The following is a 19,705-nucleotide window of genomic DNA, read 5'->3' as shown; positions in this document are numbered from 1 at the left end:
TCATACATGAATGAATATTCATAGATAAAAAAATTAGACACAAACTTAAGAACATTTGTTTAATATGAGTACACGATGAATTAAAACTGGAATATAACGATACATGATGGTATTCATGTCTAAAATACTTATGCCTGTAGTTAATCAAATTGTTTTATATTGCTGTAGTTATTCATGTTAAATGGATAATATCAAAAGTAGACTCAAAAGATAACGAAGCCTTACACAAAGAGACATATATTTAAATAGATACATTAATGAACTTGTCAGTGAGAGCTGTCTCAACATGCAAATGTGGATCAACGTTTTTTCCTGTAGGAAGTCGTCGTCCTGGTGGCATTTCTTCTGCTTCACGTTTTTCTCACGCCACCATTTAAACTTCTTCCTGCAATCCCTCTTTGAAATATTAGACGTAGGGTATTTTCAGAAACTTTCTTGAAGGTGATATCACGTTCATTCACTGCTTGTCCATGTTTGGGCATAAAGACACAAGTAATCAAAAGCAATACAACAATCAACAGGTTCTTCATCGTGTAAGAAGAGTCTCTATATTTAGGTGAAGACAAAGACAGTTTTATTGAAAAATTTGATGGTATAATATGAACGTGTAGAGAGATGTTATTTTAATCATAACACAGGACATAAATGCAATTTTCAGATTTAGCGTTGAATATTTTTCAAGTAATTATGTCAAACCAAAACCTGTGATTATAACAATGATTTTTCTCAATGGATTTATGCCGTTTTTATAGCTATAAAGTAAATGAATGTACTAATAATCTCAGCATCATGTCGAAAACTTCAAAGTTTTAGTGCACTACAACTATGTTATTTATGCATGCATGTGAGGATATTAATGCTCTTTGTTTATCACAAACCCAAATCTCCAAAGTCTTGCATTTTACTGCAGCAAATAAACTTGTTGACTGCAAAAGAAAATCATTATAAATTTCCAAAGGTGGACCTATGTGATATAGACGCGTTTGTGTAAACAGCATTCTTAAATAAAGACAGATTTTTAGCTCTTCAATACTCATAGCATGCGGTGCCAATTGTAACCTTCAAACGTAATGATTCAATAACTCAATAAATACGTCGCTGAACGTCACTATTTTCAGTACGTCCAGGCTTCCATTACTGACTTTATTGATACTTATACAACTTTCAATAGAATAGAATGCCATATTGATACCTGTTGTATTTTTATTAGCTAAAAGTTCAAAACCAAGTTAGGCTTGAGTGCATTTTAAGCCATTGTAAAACATGTTAGGTTTTTCATATATGGTGCCTGCTGGAATGAAGATTAGCATATTTCCATCTTTTTAAAATTAATTAAACAAACCAAGTTTAGTATGATAAATATGTCTGAGAAGAACATCTCTAAAAATGCAAGTCATTTTATCTTATATTGTATTACATGCATGATTTATTGCGTTGTATATCTAATGGTAAACACTGCCCGTATATCAATAGAGACGATGGAAATTTGAGACGACAAATCTCTACAGTATAAGTCACCTTGTATTGCTGCAAGCAGCGAAAGTGCTATATTGTTGAATACATTTTAATAACTTAAGTAATGTTAATTTTGATTTATTACAATTATTAAAAACTATTATGCATGAAGAGCAAGTTAACTAGTGATATATACAAGCTTCATGCAACATTTTTTATAATTTGATTTATAAAGATTTGGTTTGTCAACTAAAAAAAAACAAGATCAGCATAAAGACATTTAATTGACGTAATTTTATTCTAAAGATGTAACACAACATTAGCTATTCGTAAGTACAATATCGATATCGTATTTAGTTTCATAATTGAGACTTGCGAGTTTAAGCAGTTTGCTAACTGTGATAGGAGTTTGCTAACTTTGATACACACAGTTATCCACATTATGTACTTAATATGACCGTTAAAACATACCTTTATGTTTCGTGTGATTCGATGTCTCACATGACAACATTTAAGATGGTAAAGTATGTAAACATTCTTCAGGTTGAGACGAGAATACAAAGACAAGAAAGCTTGAAGCAAAACATAACATGGTTTTACATACCTTGTGGAATTGTGGCACTTCAACACTAACAAATATACCAAAATTGTCCTGCAATAGCTAAAAATATTAACACACTTTCTTCGAACAAAGCTTCTTTAATATGCAACGCAAGGAATAAACAGGACTGCGATTGCATTTAGCATTTTTGTACTACGTGTATCTATTATCATTGATATTATTTACATATTATAGCCTTAGGTCATCTAATTATAAGGGCACTGAACTGACTAGCCATAAATTCAATTTAATATAAGTAGTAGTATCAAATTTCACATCAAAGTGACAATGCAGTATTAGATCTATTGTCGTTTTTCTCAACATTTTACAATTTCTCAACACCTAGTCTTCCATACTTTATACATTTTGTACAAAAGCAATCACGGCAATTTATATTAGCAAACATTCAGGTATGCCGTTTAAAAATGCATGGTTGAAATATTTGTTAAGAGGAGCTGGATAATGTTTGACGTAAAGAAACATTTGCTACTCTTGACGTGACAATTCTCAATGATGGAGGATATATTCATGGATTTAATAACACAATTTAGGTTCTAATGTATACGCAATTATACATAACAGTGGATAATTATTGAAAGAACATCGAACAATCAATTAGTAGCACAGATAAAAGCAAACTTTATTTTTATTTGAGTAGTTATAAGTTTGAGTTCATGATCCAACACGCCCAATTGAACTCAAAATTGCATAATATGTGTTTTGATTTTCTTCAATGATCATTATAACAAAATATTTTCTAATGTATAACACGTGCATATACTAAATGTTCTGAAGTGACATCGGTTTAATGTCCAAAGATAAATTCTTTGAAGTTTATAAAAATGTTAGGAGTAAGTGGATTATTGAAAATGTAAGCGAACATTTTTCGAAAATCTAATATTTCTTGATTAATCACTACAAGAATAAAACATTTCTAACAAAAAGGAATGATATTTTTTTAACATTGACATAGCAGCAAAAAACGTACACTGTATTATACGCGTAAAGAAATCATTATGCAGATAACGTTAAGTAGGTTTTTGTGGTGTTTAAAGTTTGAACAACATAGAAAACTAAAAAAAGTAGTCTGGTAATAGCTACCATTAAGCAAATTTTTATAGTAATTTATTTAACGTTGCAATTGATTTGTCTCAATGTTCCATTTGATGAGTTATATCATAGTACAGCATGAAAGTTACTTTATTTCACGGCATTTTTGTAAATTATGATTCACCATTATAAACGTGTTCTTTTAAAGAAAGAACTGTAAGACGTTTGTTGATTGATGTTGGAAGTTGTTAACAGTGTAAGGACTGGTGGTTGGATTGGGAATCGACATAAACAGGCTCTGTTAGTTTTACAACATGGTTGATAAATATCTTGACGGAGGTCGAAACGGACGCTCTTACTAAATTTTCTACTTTATTGTAAATGTACGCTCGCACTTATTCCTTAACCCCCTGAATTATCTAATTATAACCACATTTTCTGTACGTTGAGATCTGGTTGACATCTACTATCAATAATACCAAACGTTGCGTGCGGGACTGTGGTTGCTATTGTTAGTTTGTGTTAGTAAACGATACTCCTGATATTTCCAGAACATTTATATGCTGACGAGTTATAGTGAACAAAATTATTGGCAAGCATTAGTCTCCGTGATTGTTCACTCAAAGAAAGGAATTCCTGTTCATTGTCTTTAATTTAAATATAAGGATGATTGAGCGATATGCTATCACTTTTCTTAGAAATATTGAGAAAAACATGGAAAACGATTAGGCAGCAAATTTTTCGATATGTACATACAATCAATTTTTATAAAAAATATATATAAAATACTTATCCAAAAAATAAACTTCTAAAAGTTTCATAAAATACTAAGATTCGCGATTTCTACAAACTCAAACTCCACATAATCTTAAATTTAGGGTTTTTATAGTCAAGTGTTATAAGATGACAAAATGTTCTTTGGTAACGTAGACAAAAATCATACCACATCGAATAACAATGATTGCGTTATTTTTTGGTTCTTATGATAGTGATCTTTAGTTTAAGGCAATTATACTTGGTATGTAGATTATACAATTAACAAAATAGCAGAATAAGCCATCGGTCTTCGTTCGATTAGAGAAATTAAACTTGTTCTTAGATGATTTACAAAAACTTATTGACTTTTGTGCCAATGGATATTGATAATTTCTGGGTTTTTTACAATTATTTTACTTTTCATAGAACATTTTTAAAAATGAAACGTTGCATAAATTTAACAGAAACAAACAGCGGAGAACTTAAGTCTAACTAATTTCCTAATCGTTTTATGCAACAAGCTATTAGCGCAAAAAATAGCATCTTCCTATAGTTATGAGGTAGTCTTGAAGGCAAACAGAGTTACTGTGAGGAAGGGTTTTGCTCGAAAATATTGACAAAAGAAGAAAATGTTGTTTGGATGTGTCATGCAGTGAATATTATACACCACAATTTATTCAATAACAATGATCACGTGATATTTCGTTCATATGCATTGGTTTAAACTATGTGATTAACAACACAGCATGCAGTTAGCCGACGGACTTTGTTTGATATACTTCAAATAAAGATATAAATATGTAAATACAAACACGTTCTCAAACTTTTATGTCGCATGAATTGAATGATTTCTATGTTTTTATGACACGTTCTTTCATCATCAACACAACAGCAGGCCAAAGTGCTTTGGCTTATAAATTAGTTATTGTCAACTTGCTTTTAATTATTTATTTCAAAAGAGAAATCTACACATTAATGTAGTTTAAGTAAACAAAGATAAATAGCTGAATTCGATCAATTTTTATTCGTAATTTTTGAAGTACATAGCTGGAAATGTCAAATAACTGAAATATCCGAAAGAGAAAAGCTACAATCAATAACGTTTCGTAAAAAATGCAAATTTCACAAAGGAATATAAAAAAATCTTAATGTGGAAGCAGGGAAAGTTTCATAGGAAAGTTTTAACTGTTCGACTTTTTGAATTGATTTTAACATAACTACTGACTATCAGTTGTACATATAACTGTAATCATCGCACAAACAACCATATTGCTGTTAAAATTTCGGCTAATTCAATGACCTCATACATGAATGAATATTCATAGAATAAAAAAATTAGACACAAAACTTAAGAACATTTGTTCAATATGAGTGCACGATGAATTACAACTGGAATATAACGATACATGATGGTATTCATGTCTAAAATACTTATGCCTGTAGTTAATCAAATTGTTTTATATTGCTGTAGTTATTCATATTAAATGGATAATATCATCACTTAGACATCAAACTAGTTTTTTCATCTTTCAAAATCAAAAATCACTTTAGTTTCAAAGATCCTATACCCATTATTTTAAAATCCAAAATGGTTTATGAATTTTTTTGTGCTGGATGTAATTCCAGTTACATTGGGGATACCACCCGCCACCTTTCCACACGGATTAAAGAACACACAACCACGGACAAAAACTCACACATATTCAGACACTTACTCTTGTCACCACACTGCAAAAACAATCACACAATCCTGTTTCCGTATCTTAGACACCGCTCACACTCCTTTCGCCCTTAAACTCAAAGAAGCCCTTTATATCAAGAAGCGTAAACCTAACCTCATCAAACAAATACAGCATCTTAACACTATCTTTGATCTGTAAATAGCAATTGCTACTTTATCAGATATTATTCATTTTCTTTGTAGTTTTTTCTTTGATAAAAATAACACAAACATTTTATAACACCCTATTCAATTGTAGATAATTATTCATAAGTTATGAATCATAACTATTCGATACTTCCGCTTTATTACTATAACATATTATCATGTAAACTTCTTATATTTATTCACTTCACTGAAGATGGCATAAAGTATGCCGAAACATGTTTGCTATAGAGAAATTTGTCGTCTATTTTATAGGGGTTTGCTATTACAAGGGCGATGATCTGGGACGCGCCTATTAACTTTCTGTTCAGCGGCAGAAGCCTTTACATAATAATCGCTAATAAGTACAGTATGTTTCTTGTGTAAAATTTCATAATACAAATCAGTGCCCACATTGTATTATATGTTCATTTGGCTTGTACAAAATATACTTTATTTGTATTAATTGTCGTTATTTAACTGATTCATTATTAAACATTTAAATAGACTAAATTATAGTGAAAGAATGGTGTTGAAGAAAGTTCCTTCCCATCCAAATGTCCTTTTGTTGTCTCATACTGTACTTAGTGATTTTGCAACCGCTGCGTTCACGGTGAATAAAATCAGCGAAATGCATTGAACATGGCACAGAGTACTGCTGAGGAACGAATTTTGGCCTATGTCTCCTAACAAATTTTGTCCATTTGCTCAGCCTCTCCTTGTCATTCATGGGGAAACGATGTACTGAGACACCCTCTGTGTATTGACTGTTTGTACAACTTTTTCTGTTTGGCCAACCAGCAGCAAAATATTGCCCTCATCGACGTATTTTTGCAGAATTCTGACTACTCGCCATATTTTTACTTGCAGTGTATCGTTATGTTACTAACGTTGGAAAAGATTCTTTTAATATTATGTGCATTATGATAATATTGCATGGGTTTTAAAACCACGGACTACTGGAAGGAAGGCATACATTTCTTCGAGAATTACAAGTGTAATCGAGAAGTTTATAAAACTCTAATAGATTGGAACTAAACGAGTTCCTGATAACATTGCTTGTGTATTAAACCACACACTGCACAAGGATGCGGCACCCAGTTCATCGAGAATTATAAGTTATTTAGAAGTTTATAAAACTATAACAGATTGTATATGTTGTAAACTTATTTGTATTACTCTTTTTTCAGCAGCTATACTCGACTTTTGCAAAAAAAGTCATAAAAATGTTAAACTCGTGTTGGAAATATTTTGATTCGCTTATATTTTTATTAACTGATAGCTTTAATATTGAACCTCCGTCCGTTAAATGACGTCACGCGCTCAAAGTGAAATTCGCATCAAAACAAGCGGAAGTGCCAAGTTTGAAAGCAAATTTCAATGCGTTCCCGTCGATCAAATTAAGTGTGCAATAGCTTAAAATGATCTGTAAAGATAAAATGTTAGTGTCAAAAAACGAAATATGAAAATTTCACTTCTGTATCACTTTAAGAAACATATCCCGAGAGGAAATATTACATTGTTTAAGATTTTCAAAAAGTTAGTGTATTCTGAAGATAGCAAATTATTCTTATAAGCGTAGGTGTACTGTGACAGTTGTAGTAATAGACGAAACTTTAGTTGATAAAACAATAAACACGTGGCTAACTACTGTACAACAAAAAATTATGTTACAACAAACATCACAGTTCATTTTTCTGAGAATTTTCCTCCTCATTTTCATTATGTGTAGGATAGTTATGATGCTCGAGTTTTTGGAAAGAATGATATTCGACATTACGACCATCATTTAGTTTTTCGTTGTCCTTATATCCCAGATTGTCGTCGTCTGATTCTTGGTAACCACTTAATTGAGTGAATCTTCCCCTTTTATCATCTTGACCTTGGTGAGAATTATGTACATCATCATCACCTTTTATCACGGGATGTTTATGGTGGTCTATCGATATCCATTCATTATCGGTAGAATGCTTCCTGTCGTCATTGACCTCACTATCGTCCTCGTCATAATCATCATCAACAGCATCATAATGAGATCTCAGGTCAAATGCAGTTTTATTTCTGTAGTAAATGTATGGTTCAAGAACTGTGTTTATATTCTTCATCACTTCTTCAGTGGACGCCATGCTCTTGTTTGACGATTGGAAACCTTCAAACAACTGGAAAATTTTTGACAATATATAGACATACTATGTTATATTTTTAGTAATTAATGAACGATGGATAATTTGCGTTAGCTTTGAGAAAGCACAAAATAATTAAAATCTGGTTTAGCACACCTGAGAAGCAAAAGCTCTTGTTCCACCAAGATCCTAAAAATAGAAATAATTTATAAATCGAACATTTTTCAGTTGAAGAGAATAAAATAGTTGAACAAGTGTTGTGGTAAGAAGATTGACGATAAACCTATACTGCTCTAAAAGCAAATAAGTCAATTACACGCAAGAACAGGAAAGGCTAAAATAACTAGTTAAAAATAGGATACAAAATGCATGACAGTTTTATTACGATGGTTGAAAAATTGTTCTAAAACCTCACCTCTTGATATAATTTTTCCCATTTTTCACGATAAACTCCGCCATCTAATCGGATTAACTTATTAAGCAATGACCTACAAAAAGTTGTTAACAACTACTAAGTTCTTCTTACCAACAGCATAAATTCGAAATTCTTATTTAGTTCTAATTACATGATGGGATGTTTGACAGGATGGGTTTTTTAAAATTTGTTTTAATTTACTTTTCATTTTGAGTTTTGCTTTTTGCCATCTTTCAAGATGGCGTCCTTGCCTCACCTTGACACGGTCAGTAGACATCTGGAAGACTGTGTTTTAAATCATTGGTTTAAACTTTGTGGGTGACAAGCGTGTCTGGAGGTCATATTATTTGTATTACACACGCGTGACTACGCGTTAGGCGAGACTCGTTTGTAAATCACGTTTGTAACAAGTTTTTTTCGCTTATGTCTACTGGCCGTGTATTTACATTGCCGGGAAACACTGGGTTCTACTGGCATCAAAATTTCGACTGACGTAGCCTTCCACCAATTTTAGTTCAATAGTTTGAACAGAGAACTTCTTAAACTAACCTGCATATGACTTTTCACGCTATGCGCCTACACGTAACTTTAATGACTAAAATTTATGCGCGATAAGCATTACGTGACGATATGCATGGGGTATGTGACGTAAAATGACAGCAATGGATAAAACTATAAAGATCATATAGCTTTATTTTACTGTCTTGGCAGAAGATCTTTTACTTCTTTAAAAACTTTTAAATACTCTGAGCAGAAAATTGAATGATATATTTATCAAGGAGGTTGCATAACTAAACTATTAGTTTATAATTCAATGAATCAATTCTTGAATTCGATTTGTAAAATATATGTTCTAGAAATTGCTTTTCACTATGTCTTATGTAAGACACGCCCATTTTGTCATAAAAAGGTAACTTGGCATACTCAACTAATTACTCGTCTAGACTAAAAAAAACCGATTCTATGGCAATACAAATGCTCCCTTAATTTCCTTAAAGATTTATCAAAACCAAATGTTTAATCTTCGAAAAACACGCAATAATGTTAATCAGAAGTAACACACCTGATGTCCTTTTCTTTAATATAGGAGTACTCATAGGTGTAATGATTTGACGGCTCGTAGGGTTCAAAGGCTACAAAAATGTCACGAAGATCATTTTTTGATAGTGAGTCAAGGTCTTCTTCTGTGATATGATTATCCTCAGGCTTGTTAAGTTTGGCATTAACCTAAGATAAACAATCCATTTTTTTTTACTTTGAGTCAGTTCAACGAGTAAAAAATTTGAAAGGAAACAAATGGCGTACATGTGATATTTTCGAGCTAACTGGTCGTATTATTTTGTTATTCCTTTTTCGTAGTAAAAATTTTAAAATGCAGTGTTTCGCATGATTCTCTGCTGATTGCATTAATAACTGCCGTATGAACAGGATGACAACAACAAGAAATATCATACAAGTGTATGTTAAGAACGTGTTGTTTTGCAGTTACAGAATTTTAACAATGAATAAAGTTAGGTCTGTAGCAGCACTATTGAAATGAGTCATTTATTATAATAGACACTTGATAGCCAAATTAAATTATACAACTTCAACTAAAACGAGATTAAAGGAGTATGTAAAAAGGAGTTGTTTTCGAAGTGCCATACTTTATTGATGATATATACAAATTTATAAGTTGCAAAATACAAAAGTAATTCTGAATTCGGAATTCAGAAATCAAAAGTGCTTTGTTCAAACAAAAAGTAGCCCTTACATACAAATAGGATTAATAGATTAGTAGCTCATCAAACTTATAGATATGCGCGGAAAGAACAACAAAAATATTTAAACGTTAAAATGTTAACGTTCGTTAATTCAACTTCAATTAAGCAATTAAAACAACTATTCAGAAATAGAAGAAAATGTGCTTGCACAATCACTGCATTGCTTTTATCAGCATTGTTGCTTACATTCATTCTATCTATTCCTCGGAGTTGAAAACCATATCATTATCGTTTGTCAGTATTCAGGGTGTTTGTCTAATGATTTACTTCGGTGTGTAAGTTTTGATAATGCTCAAATATACTAATTGGCTTCACAATGAGGATACGCATTTGTTGAGCCAAGGAGTTGGATTCAAGCTCCTACCCAAACAGTGAAACTCGTAATTGTAGTTTGTTTTGCTAATTGGTAGTATGCCACCTACTAAGGTGGTATGATACCAAACCTCATTTTGACCTTGATTTTCGGCTTAATTCGAAGCTTTATTTTTGGCTGAGTTGGAAGCTTGAATCCTTGGATTAAGAATAGTTTGTATCTTTGGCCATAACAAGAAATAAATCTTTTTGTTGGCGATTATCTTTTGAAATAGCTAAACTTGTGTGTTTGTAGTCGTAGTCATATTAGAATATAAACAAACCTATCTTAGAAGCAATTATTTTCCACCACATAGCACGGACTATGCTGAAACAAACACTTTCTTTACCATGAAAGAATCTATTAATGTCTCCATACAACAAGATATTGTTTTATGGGGGGTATTTTTTGTTTGCCCCTTGCTTTTGATGACCCCAAGCAATATGACAATATTCAATTTAGTAAGTCATGGAAATGTTTTTCTTTTTCTATTTGACATTGCAGCTTATCACTCTTTTATACGGCGTGTCTTAACAAACGGAAACCGCAAAAAAATTATGTATGCACTAAGTAAAATCTGCATAAGATAATTTAGCCTGCATTAGATACGTATTTGTTCCGCCAAGTTACTTTAGTTACACCCTTGTTCCTAGCACATTATGTAAAATATGACTATTTTTTGTATAGGCGTTAGGAAATCATTGTGTTCAGTACTTTTAAACTGTTTTGTTTTAAATACTTTAAAAACATTATGAAATCCCAGCAACACATAATTGTCTTCTAATTTGCTTTGAACACAAGCGATGTCATTTTGTATAATTATTTCTGTGAATTCATATAATTAATTCATGCTGGTGCCGTTTTTATGGACATCTGGACATTTCCGTCTTTTATTACATTATGGCAATGATTTTCATAAAAAACGACACAAGCACGAAAACTAGTTCTACGCAGCAATATAGTTCATGAATAGTTGTATCAAGTTCGCACAAAGTGTATATGAAATAGTTGTTATGTGTAAAGGCATTCACTTTAATAAATTATAGATGGGTTACTTGCAGTTAAACACAATCGTCCGGATTATATCATATGAAGTAACCTAAATGCCAAACATAATGGTCATGCAGGTCCTTACTTTAACCTAACCACAATTTCAATTAAATGAACAGAAAATTCAAACATGTATTGACCAACCTCTTTAAACAAGGCCTTTCCATCTCCCTTCAGTAAAAGCAGTTCCTAAAAGAGTGCTAAGAGTGTATAGCATATGTATCACAGTTGGATTAAAAGGAAAATACCATAAACCAAATAGAATACATTCAGTATACGTTGTATCGAACTTGTGGATTGGTAATGAGATGTTTTAAAAACTTTCACATTAGAAAAATTGTTTTCAAAATAGATTGGTATTTCAATTACATACCTCAAGCATCGTTAGAGACGATTGCGAGTGTGGGTATTTTTCTTTATTCAATGTGATTTTCAAGTTGTTCCTAAATTTCATGAAGATAGAAATGAACATAAAAAGTTGGGAAAGCAATTACTAATCGACACTAAGCATTTCAGCACGTTAGGAACTATTATATTTGACGTATTTATTGTAGATAAATAATATTCTTTATAAACTATGTGACAAATATACTTCTAAAGTAAATGGTTTGAACTCGGGAATATCGTTTACATGTTTGTAGATGCAGATCGTCCAGGTTAGTATAGTCCTGAGAAGGACTGTTTTTGTTGTTGTTCAATGACGTTTCGACAACCTTAGCGGTAGTCATCTTTAGAGTGGTAGAATATATTTCCTATAGTAGTTTGAACTAATTACCGATCTTAACCACAATTCTGTAAAATTTCAAAATACTGTTAAAAAACAACGGCAAACAGAAAATCATCGTCTATATGTTGGTATAATCGGATGGTTGTAAGAATTGACGTTTTAATCTCCTTAATTGTTGTCATCGAATAAATCAAAAGCAATAGCGTAGCTATAGAGGTCGTGCACAACCAAATGTTTTCAACCTATATAATGTTAATAATGTTAACAGATATTAGCTAAAACAAAATCCATTTCTAATAATTCATGTTACTTACACTATATTACGTTTCTGCCCGAAATCTGGGCTAATCATTGCCTAAAAGCACATGGTACGCCATTCACCTAATTTTGGTCGTGCTATACTCAGGCCACCATGAACAATTTATGTATTCCTAAGAGCTGATTGGCTAGAAAACCTCACAGCCTGTTAAAATGGGTATACTCAGCCTTGGTTTGGTCAAATGCTCTGATCAGGCGAGAATGATCAAAACAAAAATCACTAATAATATATAAGCCTGCATTGCGTCTTACGCATGCTCAATCGCCTAATTTTCCCCTTGGGTCATGCCAAGTTTATTGGCACGAGTATTTCAAATATTGTCGAATTATTCATCGTTTTACTGTGTTATTTGATTTATTTTTGTTTGTGAACATGGAAATCAATCAAGGACAATCAAACGTCGCGTCTGAAGATCAAAGAGTCAGAGAAATCGTTTCTGAGCTTAGGAGGATTTGCAGTTTACGCAACGCTATAGAGTAGAAATATTTTGTTTGTTTACCACGACCAACCCTACGTTCAAAGTGAAAACGAAATATAAGGATTTACAACAGTCTTGGTGGAAAGAGTGAAGGAAAGGAAAGACTAGTTGTGCGCTAGTGTGAAGAAACAGTAGTTATTTTGTTGCATTTATTGACTGTTTCGCCCAAAGTCCACTACATTGACTCAAATTGATTATGTCAACATGCATTATTTACTGGGCGATCGCCAAAAGCATGAGAAATCAAAGTCGCACATTTAAAGCGTACACAACCAGCGGCACAGACAACTTATGTTGCAACCAACTGTACTTCTGTTTGTTTTCGTTATATCACGACCAATTGTTTTTGTCTAGTTACGCTACTGATCAAAAGAACGACTCTTTCCCATAAACTTTTAAAAATTTAGATAAATCTACGTTGCAGTTGAATATCTTAAGAAAAAGTTTCATTGTTATTTCATTATAAAACAAAGAACACATCTGTTTGGCCACAACTAGCTCGTAAAATAGTCATACAAGACAGAAATAATTGGATGCAACCCAACATACATTACGATAAACCAGTTGATTTATCTGTGTATGATTCCATATACGTTAAAAAATCATTTAAACTAAGTTGTGGGTGATGTTAAGTTTATTGCAAAAGAACGATTTCAGGAAAAACGATAATGCATTTGTAACTAAAACTTTTAGGTAATTTTAAAGGTTGCTTTAGTAAGACTGCTTTGCTACAGTAAGTACTCTTATACGGTCAGTGAACGCTAATACTTTAATGAAAAGCATTACAAATTGTGCTTTGTTTTTATTTTCCGTTATGCCCAACGATTATCGGCAATGCAATCAGAAAAAAAGTGTTTACGATGATACTTTCTGATTTCTTTGAGCGTTTTATTGTCATATCGATTTATCAATATTGTTGCCAATGAGGTGCCAGGCGGGAAACGGATTCTCAATGTAAATATTAGAGCCCAACAAATAATTTTAAACATAGTCATTGTCACTTGTGCAGATTGCACGCGTATTCTGGAGTGTTTGTCGTTTATTTCTTCGAGGAGTAGTTTGCTTTGACATTGTCGATAGGCGCTAAAACAACGCAGACGGCGATTTGCAACCTTAAACCACATGAAACGTGGTATTGCTGAGCGCCTTTTACATGTTGTAAGGAATTTTAAGTCCAATTTAACTTTACCAAGTTTGAGCTCGAGCTGTTTACGATGACTACACACTATTGGTGATAAGCGTTGGCGATGCTTTGTGATGGTTTGGCGATGTAATAAAACTAGGACTAAGTTGATTTTTCTATGCCATTAATAAGTTACGTGACCTGCAATCTAAACGAGAACGTTCGGCAAATACAGAAAAAGTTATAAAAGTTAAAAAAAATTTGACAGGCTACGCATTGTACACCTTATGTACCTTTTTTACACTTGATGATAATTTTTTTAAATTTTGGATGTAAAGCGCAAAACGAAATTTCAATTGCACTGTCTAAGTGTAGAACAGATTATATAAATGTTAAAAAGAACACATTACATGCCATATCGATAACTACGGGCACTGAGGCGAACAATTCGTTGATGTATGATTAAAAACACATAAATACACTTTGGCATACGATCGTTATTTTACCTCATGGTCTCGAGAGAGGGATTTCCCATGGATAATTTTCCGTAACCAGGGTATTTCCAGTCAACGTCCATATCAGATAGAGGGGATGAAGTCTGGTTGCCACATCCAGTGTTGTTAAACTCTTTGAGATCATCGAGACGAGAAAAGAGGATTGCCACGGCAACATTGGTATTGCCAAATGAATTTACTTGGTGATAATAACCTAAGATTTAGATTTATTATTGAGTAAAAGTTTTTCTTAGTTACAGCTTTGTTAAATACGCAGAGTCCGTAGAAAAACTATAAAATTAGCTTCCTCAATGATGCCTTTGTTCAACAATGACTAAAAATCTTTAGCAACAAGTCAGCTTTAGCACCAAAATGACGTGTTCCTACTAGTAGATTTTTATAATCCCACTCTTTGTTAAAGCAAACTACCACTGCATTGTATACAGTAAATAATGTGCATGCAAAGTTCTTAGTTACGGTTATTTTCAAAACCCACAAAAATTGCATTGATTTTGGTTCATTAATTTCTATGCATTTCTGTAATGTTAAGCCATACTATTAAGGGTTAACTTACTCTTGGGTAAAAACAGGCAGTCACCAGGGTGAATGATAACGTGTGACCAAGGAACGTCCTTCAACAAAGGATACTTAACTAGATCCACAGAATGTACATCTATCAATGAGAAACCCCGATTTCATACTCAGACTCCTCAGCTTTATAAATCATGGCCTCATATTTATAATCGATGAGTTTCCATTCTTTCGTTCCGTTGTACAGACAGTTGATGGCGTTAAACGCGTCCTTTAATAATAACAAAAAAAGTAGGAATTTTATACAATAATGCGAAAACGGGAGTAACAAACTTTGACATTGTCATTTTGCTTTGTGTTTTTAAGGCCTGTATATTTTAGACACCAAAATGAATGTTTCTCTGACGGTATGCTGAATGGGATTACGGCTTACTTAAGTATTATTTATATGATTTTGATTTGTTTGTATACAACCAAGACGCTTTTTGTCCGTCCAGCTTAGTCGAGATTCCTTCTGTCAACGGGAAGATTTGTAATCATATAAATGCTATACTCTTCACAAGCCAGTACAACAGCAAAAACACCTTTTCATTTGTTTGTAAATGACAACTATACGAACAGATTGGATGGCACAGGCTATTGCAAACTCAACTTTAGAGTATAGACAAATAAATCTGCATTAAGAACAATCACAAATAAATTCCAACAAACCTTATGTAGAAGACTATGGCTTCCTTTTGAACTCATCCATAGATCAATCTCTACGAAACTGTGTAAAAATGAGCCACATGTTAAACATGATGGTACCAATATATCTTTCCACATTGGCGTAGGTAGCTCCGAAATAATATAAGCATCGTTGTCTTGGTATTTCGAAACAAAATTTCCTAACAAAATTTAAAATATTTTTTTGTTCTAAATCATCAAAATGTGAATGAAAAAACATAGGCAAAATTATTTATAAGCATGGTAATATTTTTAACAAGTTAATCGACTGAAAAAACCGAGGATAAAACCTGTAAAAGTATCACTTTCAAATGATTATAAACATGATTTAAATCTACGGGAAAGATCAAAAAATCATTACCATACAACCATTCTTACGTATTACCATAATCATCTTTTTAAATAGTGAAGTACTCAGCAGATAATTTATTTATACAATGCATAACTTTCAGCAAAACTATCAAATACATTCTCTAGAAAATAATTTCTGTTCATTGTTCTTTTCAGTAAATGAATACAAAAATAATTGCAATGTATCTAGAAATAACAAACTTTGTTAATAATTTTTGTATTAATTTTTAATGTTTTTGTAATACTCAGACGACAGATTTTACTAGATATATACCAATTGTAACCGTAATAAACGTAGGAAATTCATTGTACAGTTAAGTCTCATAGCAAAAATGTCAGTGGATGACTCTGACTGATACTGACTATTTTAAATTGGAGGGGGTGTTGCTTGACTGGGGCTTGACAAACGAATGTTTAATGGTTAGATGTCATGTACAATACATACATACAAACAATAACTAGTCACTTAAATAATTTCATAACTATACGAATATGTTTAGATGTTTAAAGATAAAAAAATTCTGTAATATACGTACAGTATTTTGTGAAACAAATATTTAAAGCGATCTGGTCTACAAAATATGTATGGCTTTCCTATGACACATAAAAGAATAAGGGCTATAGAACCAATTCTCTCAGTGTCTGGTACATTTAATTATTCTAACAAAATGTTTGACGAGAAACTGAAACCATTAATAATAAAAAAATACAATTAATGAGGGACGAACCTTCTCAAATAATTTACGGAACAAGAAGCTTAAAAACTCAAACAATATTCCAACTACATGTAAACTTTACAAGCAAATTGATGGTGTTGCAATGGGGTAAAACACATGGTCCTTTGATGGTAAAGGCTTTCATGCGTTTCGTACAATTTAGAAGCAGCTTGTTGAGTTAAATCAGTGTTCACGTTTTGCAAATATTACTATTCTGCGTACGTAGATACCTTCAGCCGAAGTTTTTCTAAATGTCTTAAACAACTGCCATCATTCGTTCAGCCAACATTTTTTTTTCATTACTGTTGAAAGGAAAAATCATTGCTATGAAAACATGTGGCTCTAAAAAATATACGTACCAAAGAGCAAGAGGATCATCCGAACGTGCGCATGGCTATAAATATAAAGTCAATTCATGCAAGTATATGAATAAATATAGCGAAAAGATATAGTAATTAAATCGACGATTTTTGGATCATGGGAGAACCTTGGTTAATATATCAGCAGATCCTACTTTCCTTCAAAAATGAATTTCAAGAGACGAACAAATGTGCGGCCACAAGGTGTTATCAATTCTAATATCGACAAATGTTTGGGGCTTTTGGTTCATATACTCATTTTATAATAAATGGCTAATCATTATACAATACACTGTTCTACGTAGGTTTGAAAAGACTAAGATTGATTATTTAAGAAGGAGTTGATTATTACGAATGATTATGAATTTGTGATAAATGAAGCTATTTCTTTATATATTTTGCACGGCACGGTAAATCTGAGCTATTTCACATTCATGAAATCATTGATTCCCATATGTTCCCTTTATTAAACTTAACTCTCAATGTGTGAGTCTCCATTTGCTAAACCAGATTGCTTAACAGAAATTCATAAGAGCTGTCCATGTTGAAAAACATTTTCTGATGAGTAAAAATGTGTTCCTAAGCATGTTGATAATCCCAGGCATTGGACGAAACACCAAGGTATTGTTAATGTTCATTTAATAATTTTTCTGCTGATTATGAAGAAATACATTGTTTGGAATTCAAGATAAACAGTTTTGCCTATGCGAGAAGATCTTTGTTATGAAAATCTGAGACCTCTTACTACATGTCATCATCTATGTATATTTCATGTTAATACGAGTACCTAAGGTATGTTAAATGGATTCTGTTTATATTGTCAGATTCAATGCAACTAGTATATTTACATTTATAGCATGCCTTCCCTGGCATCAACAAAAGAATGGTCTAGTAAAAAAATAGAACTACAAGCATTACATTAAGATACAAAATACTTTTATTAAGAAATATAACTTCCATTACGCTGTTCTTATATGAAAGCTTTTACTATGATCATCATTATTTCCTCTCTAGTCAAAAAAAATGTTGGATTTTTCTCAAAAGAAAAAGTATTTATTCTGAAATGTACAGTAGTTAAAAAAGTGATATTTGATCATAAGGAAAGGGTAACAAATTAGGATGATGGGGAACTTGAGGAATATCACATCCATGAAATGCTATGGAGATGGTCAGCATTTCTAACTGAACATCATACAGGTAAAAACTGTGAGAAAGCATACCTGTAGAGCCTAGATTCAACTGCTTAGCAAGAATTTCTAAAAGCTTTCTGTGTCAGAACAACAATTAAGTTAGTGTTTCTAGGAATGATAAAGAGCTCTGATGTTTGGAAAACTGTTGAGGGGTGTTCACTTTAGAGGTTTTCCAAATAATATCAATGTGTTGTTTTTAGGCATAAGGAGTGTTTAAAAATTAGGATTTGTATTGCTCTTAAACAATAAATATTTAATTTTCCTTTGAAGTTTTGGTATTGACATTGGAAAAATCCTAGATCCATATGTGGTAGTGATAATGAAACAATGGTTAAATGTTCTTTCGGAATTCTTAGCCAATAGCATTCCTATAAAGCTATTTAGAATTTAAAAGTAACTACTAATTTATTTTGCTTTGCCCTGGCCTCGTAACTGAAGAATTAATTCAAAGATTTCATCAAATCCCAATTTCATACAGGTACAAATTGGGATTTATATAGGTCTATATATATAGGTCTATATATTCTAGTATAGTATGTAAACAAGGAAAGTGCAGGTCATACTGGCATGATCATCATGGTTATGTGATGAAAGGAATTTAATGCACAATTTAAGTATAAAGTACTCAGCATTATGTGAACTTATCAGGATGCACTTATATCACATATGCACACTAATCTTTCAATATTGATAACTTTCAATGTCAGATTGCTGATGACAGCAATGATTTTTTAGCTTAGGTACGGATGAGTTGTCAAAATACTAACCAATAGTGTCTCTTCCAAGTCCTTTGGCCCCAATAGGGACTTTTCCTGACGTTTCTACTTTACTTTCTAATCTTACTTCCAAGTTGCCATAAGTATCATCCAAATATTTGCTCGTCCACAGTTTGAATGCGTTGGACTCCTTAACGGCACCCTCAGTACAACAGGTTTTGAAATCTTAACATAATCATTCCAAAATCCGAAGCTGATGGAGTGTCGTACAGTTCGTCGATGAAATTTGCTTCCTTATGTGATCCAAGAGGCTTTAAATGCCCTCTCGGCAGACTGGGTTTATCGAAATTTGTTTCTTCATCGTCCAAGTCCATGCACGTAGCATGGTTAGGAAGAAAAAAGCAATTCCATAGTAAAAATAGACAAATGTCACCGCAAAGAATCATGTTTGTAGAAATCACAGTAACTGTTGCGTTTAATTGTCATCATTTCCTTCAGTTCAGACTTGAAACGTTGCAGTACAATTACAATGCCAGTTCCAGTGTT

At 32.4% G+C, this 19,705-nt stretch overlaps 1 protein-coding gene and 1 long non-coding RNA gene across 2 annotated transcripts; both read right to left on the bottom strand.

The window, feature by feature from the left end:
* Nucleotides 1–45: 45 nt before the first annotated feature.
* LOC124458324 lies at nt 46–2,218 on the bottom strand. The gene is made up of 2 exons (XR_006953130.1): nt 2,060–2,218; nt 46–546 (listed from the first exon to the last, which is right to left on the bottom strand). It is a non-coding gene; the product is annotated as an uncharacterized LOC124458324 (long non-coding RNA).
* Nucleotides 2,219–7,248: 5,030 nt separating this feature from the next.
* Nucleotides 7,249–19,705, bottom strand: LOC124457597. The gene is given in 13 exon segments (XM_047007819.1): nt 7,249–7,885; nt 8,006–8,038; nt 8,265–8,337; nt 9,328–9,491; nt 11,574–11,618; nt 11,803–11,872; nt 14,583–14,784; nt 15,145–15,261; nt 15,264–15,372; nt 15,813–15,988; nt 19,211–19,363; nt 19,366–19,407; nt 19,410–19,705. Coding segments are annotated over 13 exon segments (1,857 nt in total). The 5' UTR covers nt 19,606–19,705; the 3' UTR covers nt 7,249–7,408.

Source organism: Xenia sp. Carnegie-2017, unplaced genomic scaffold (assembly GCF_021976095.1).
Source record: "Xenia sp. Carnegie-2017 unplaced genomic scaffold, XeniaSp_v1 HiC_scaffold_6, whole genome shotgun sequence".
NCBI classification, from domain to species: domain Eukaryota; kingdom Metazoa; phylum Cnidaria; class Anthozoa; order Malacalcyonacea; family Xeniidae; genus Xenia; species Xenia sp. Carnegie-2017.
The sequence above is the reverse complement of the archived record's forward strand: the minus strand, read 5'-3'. Positions and strand labels throughout refer to the sequence as shown.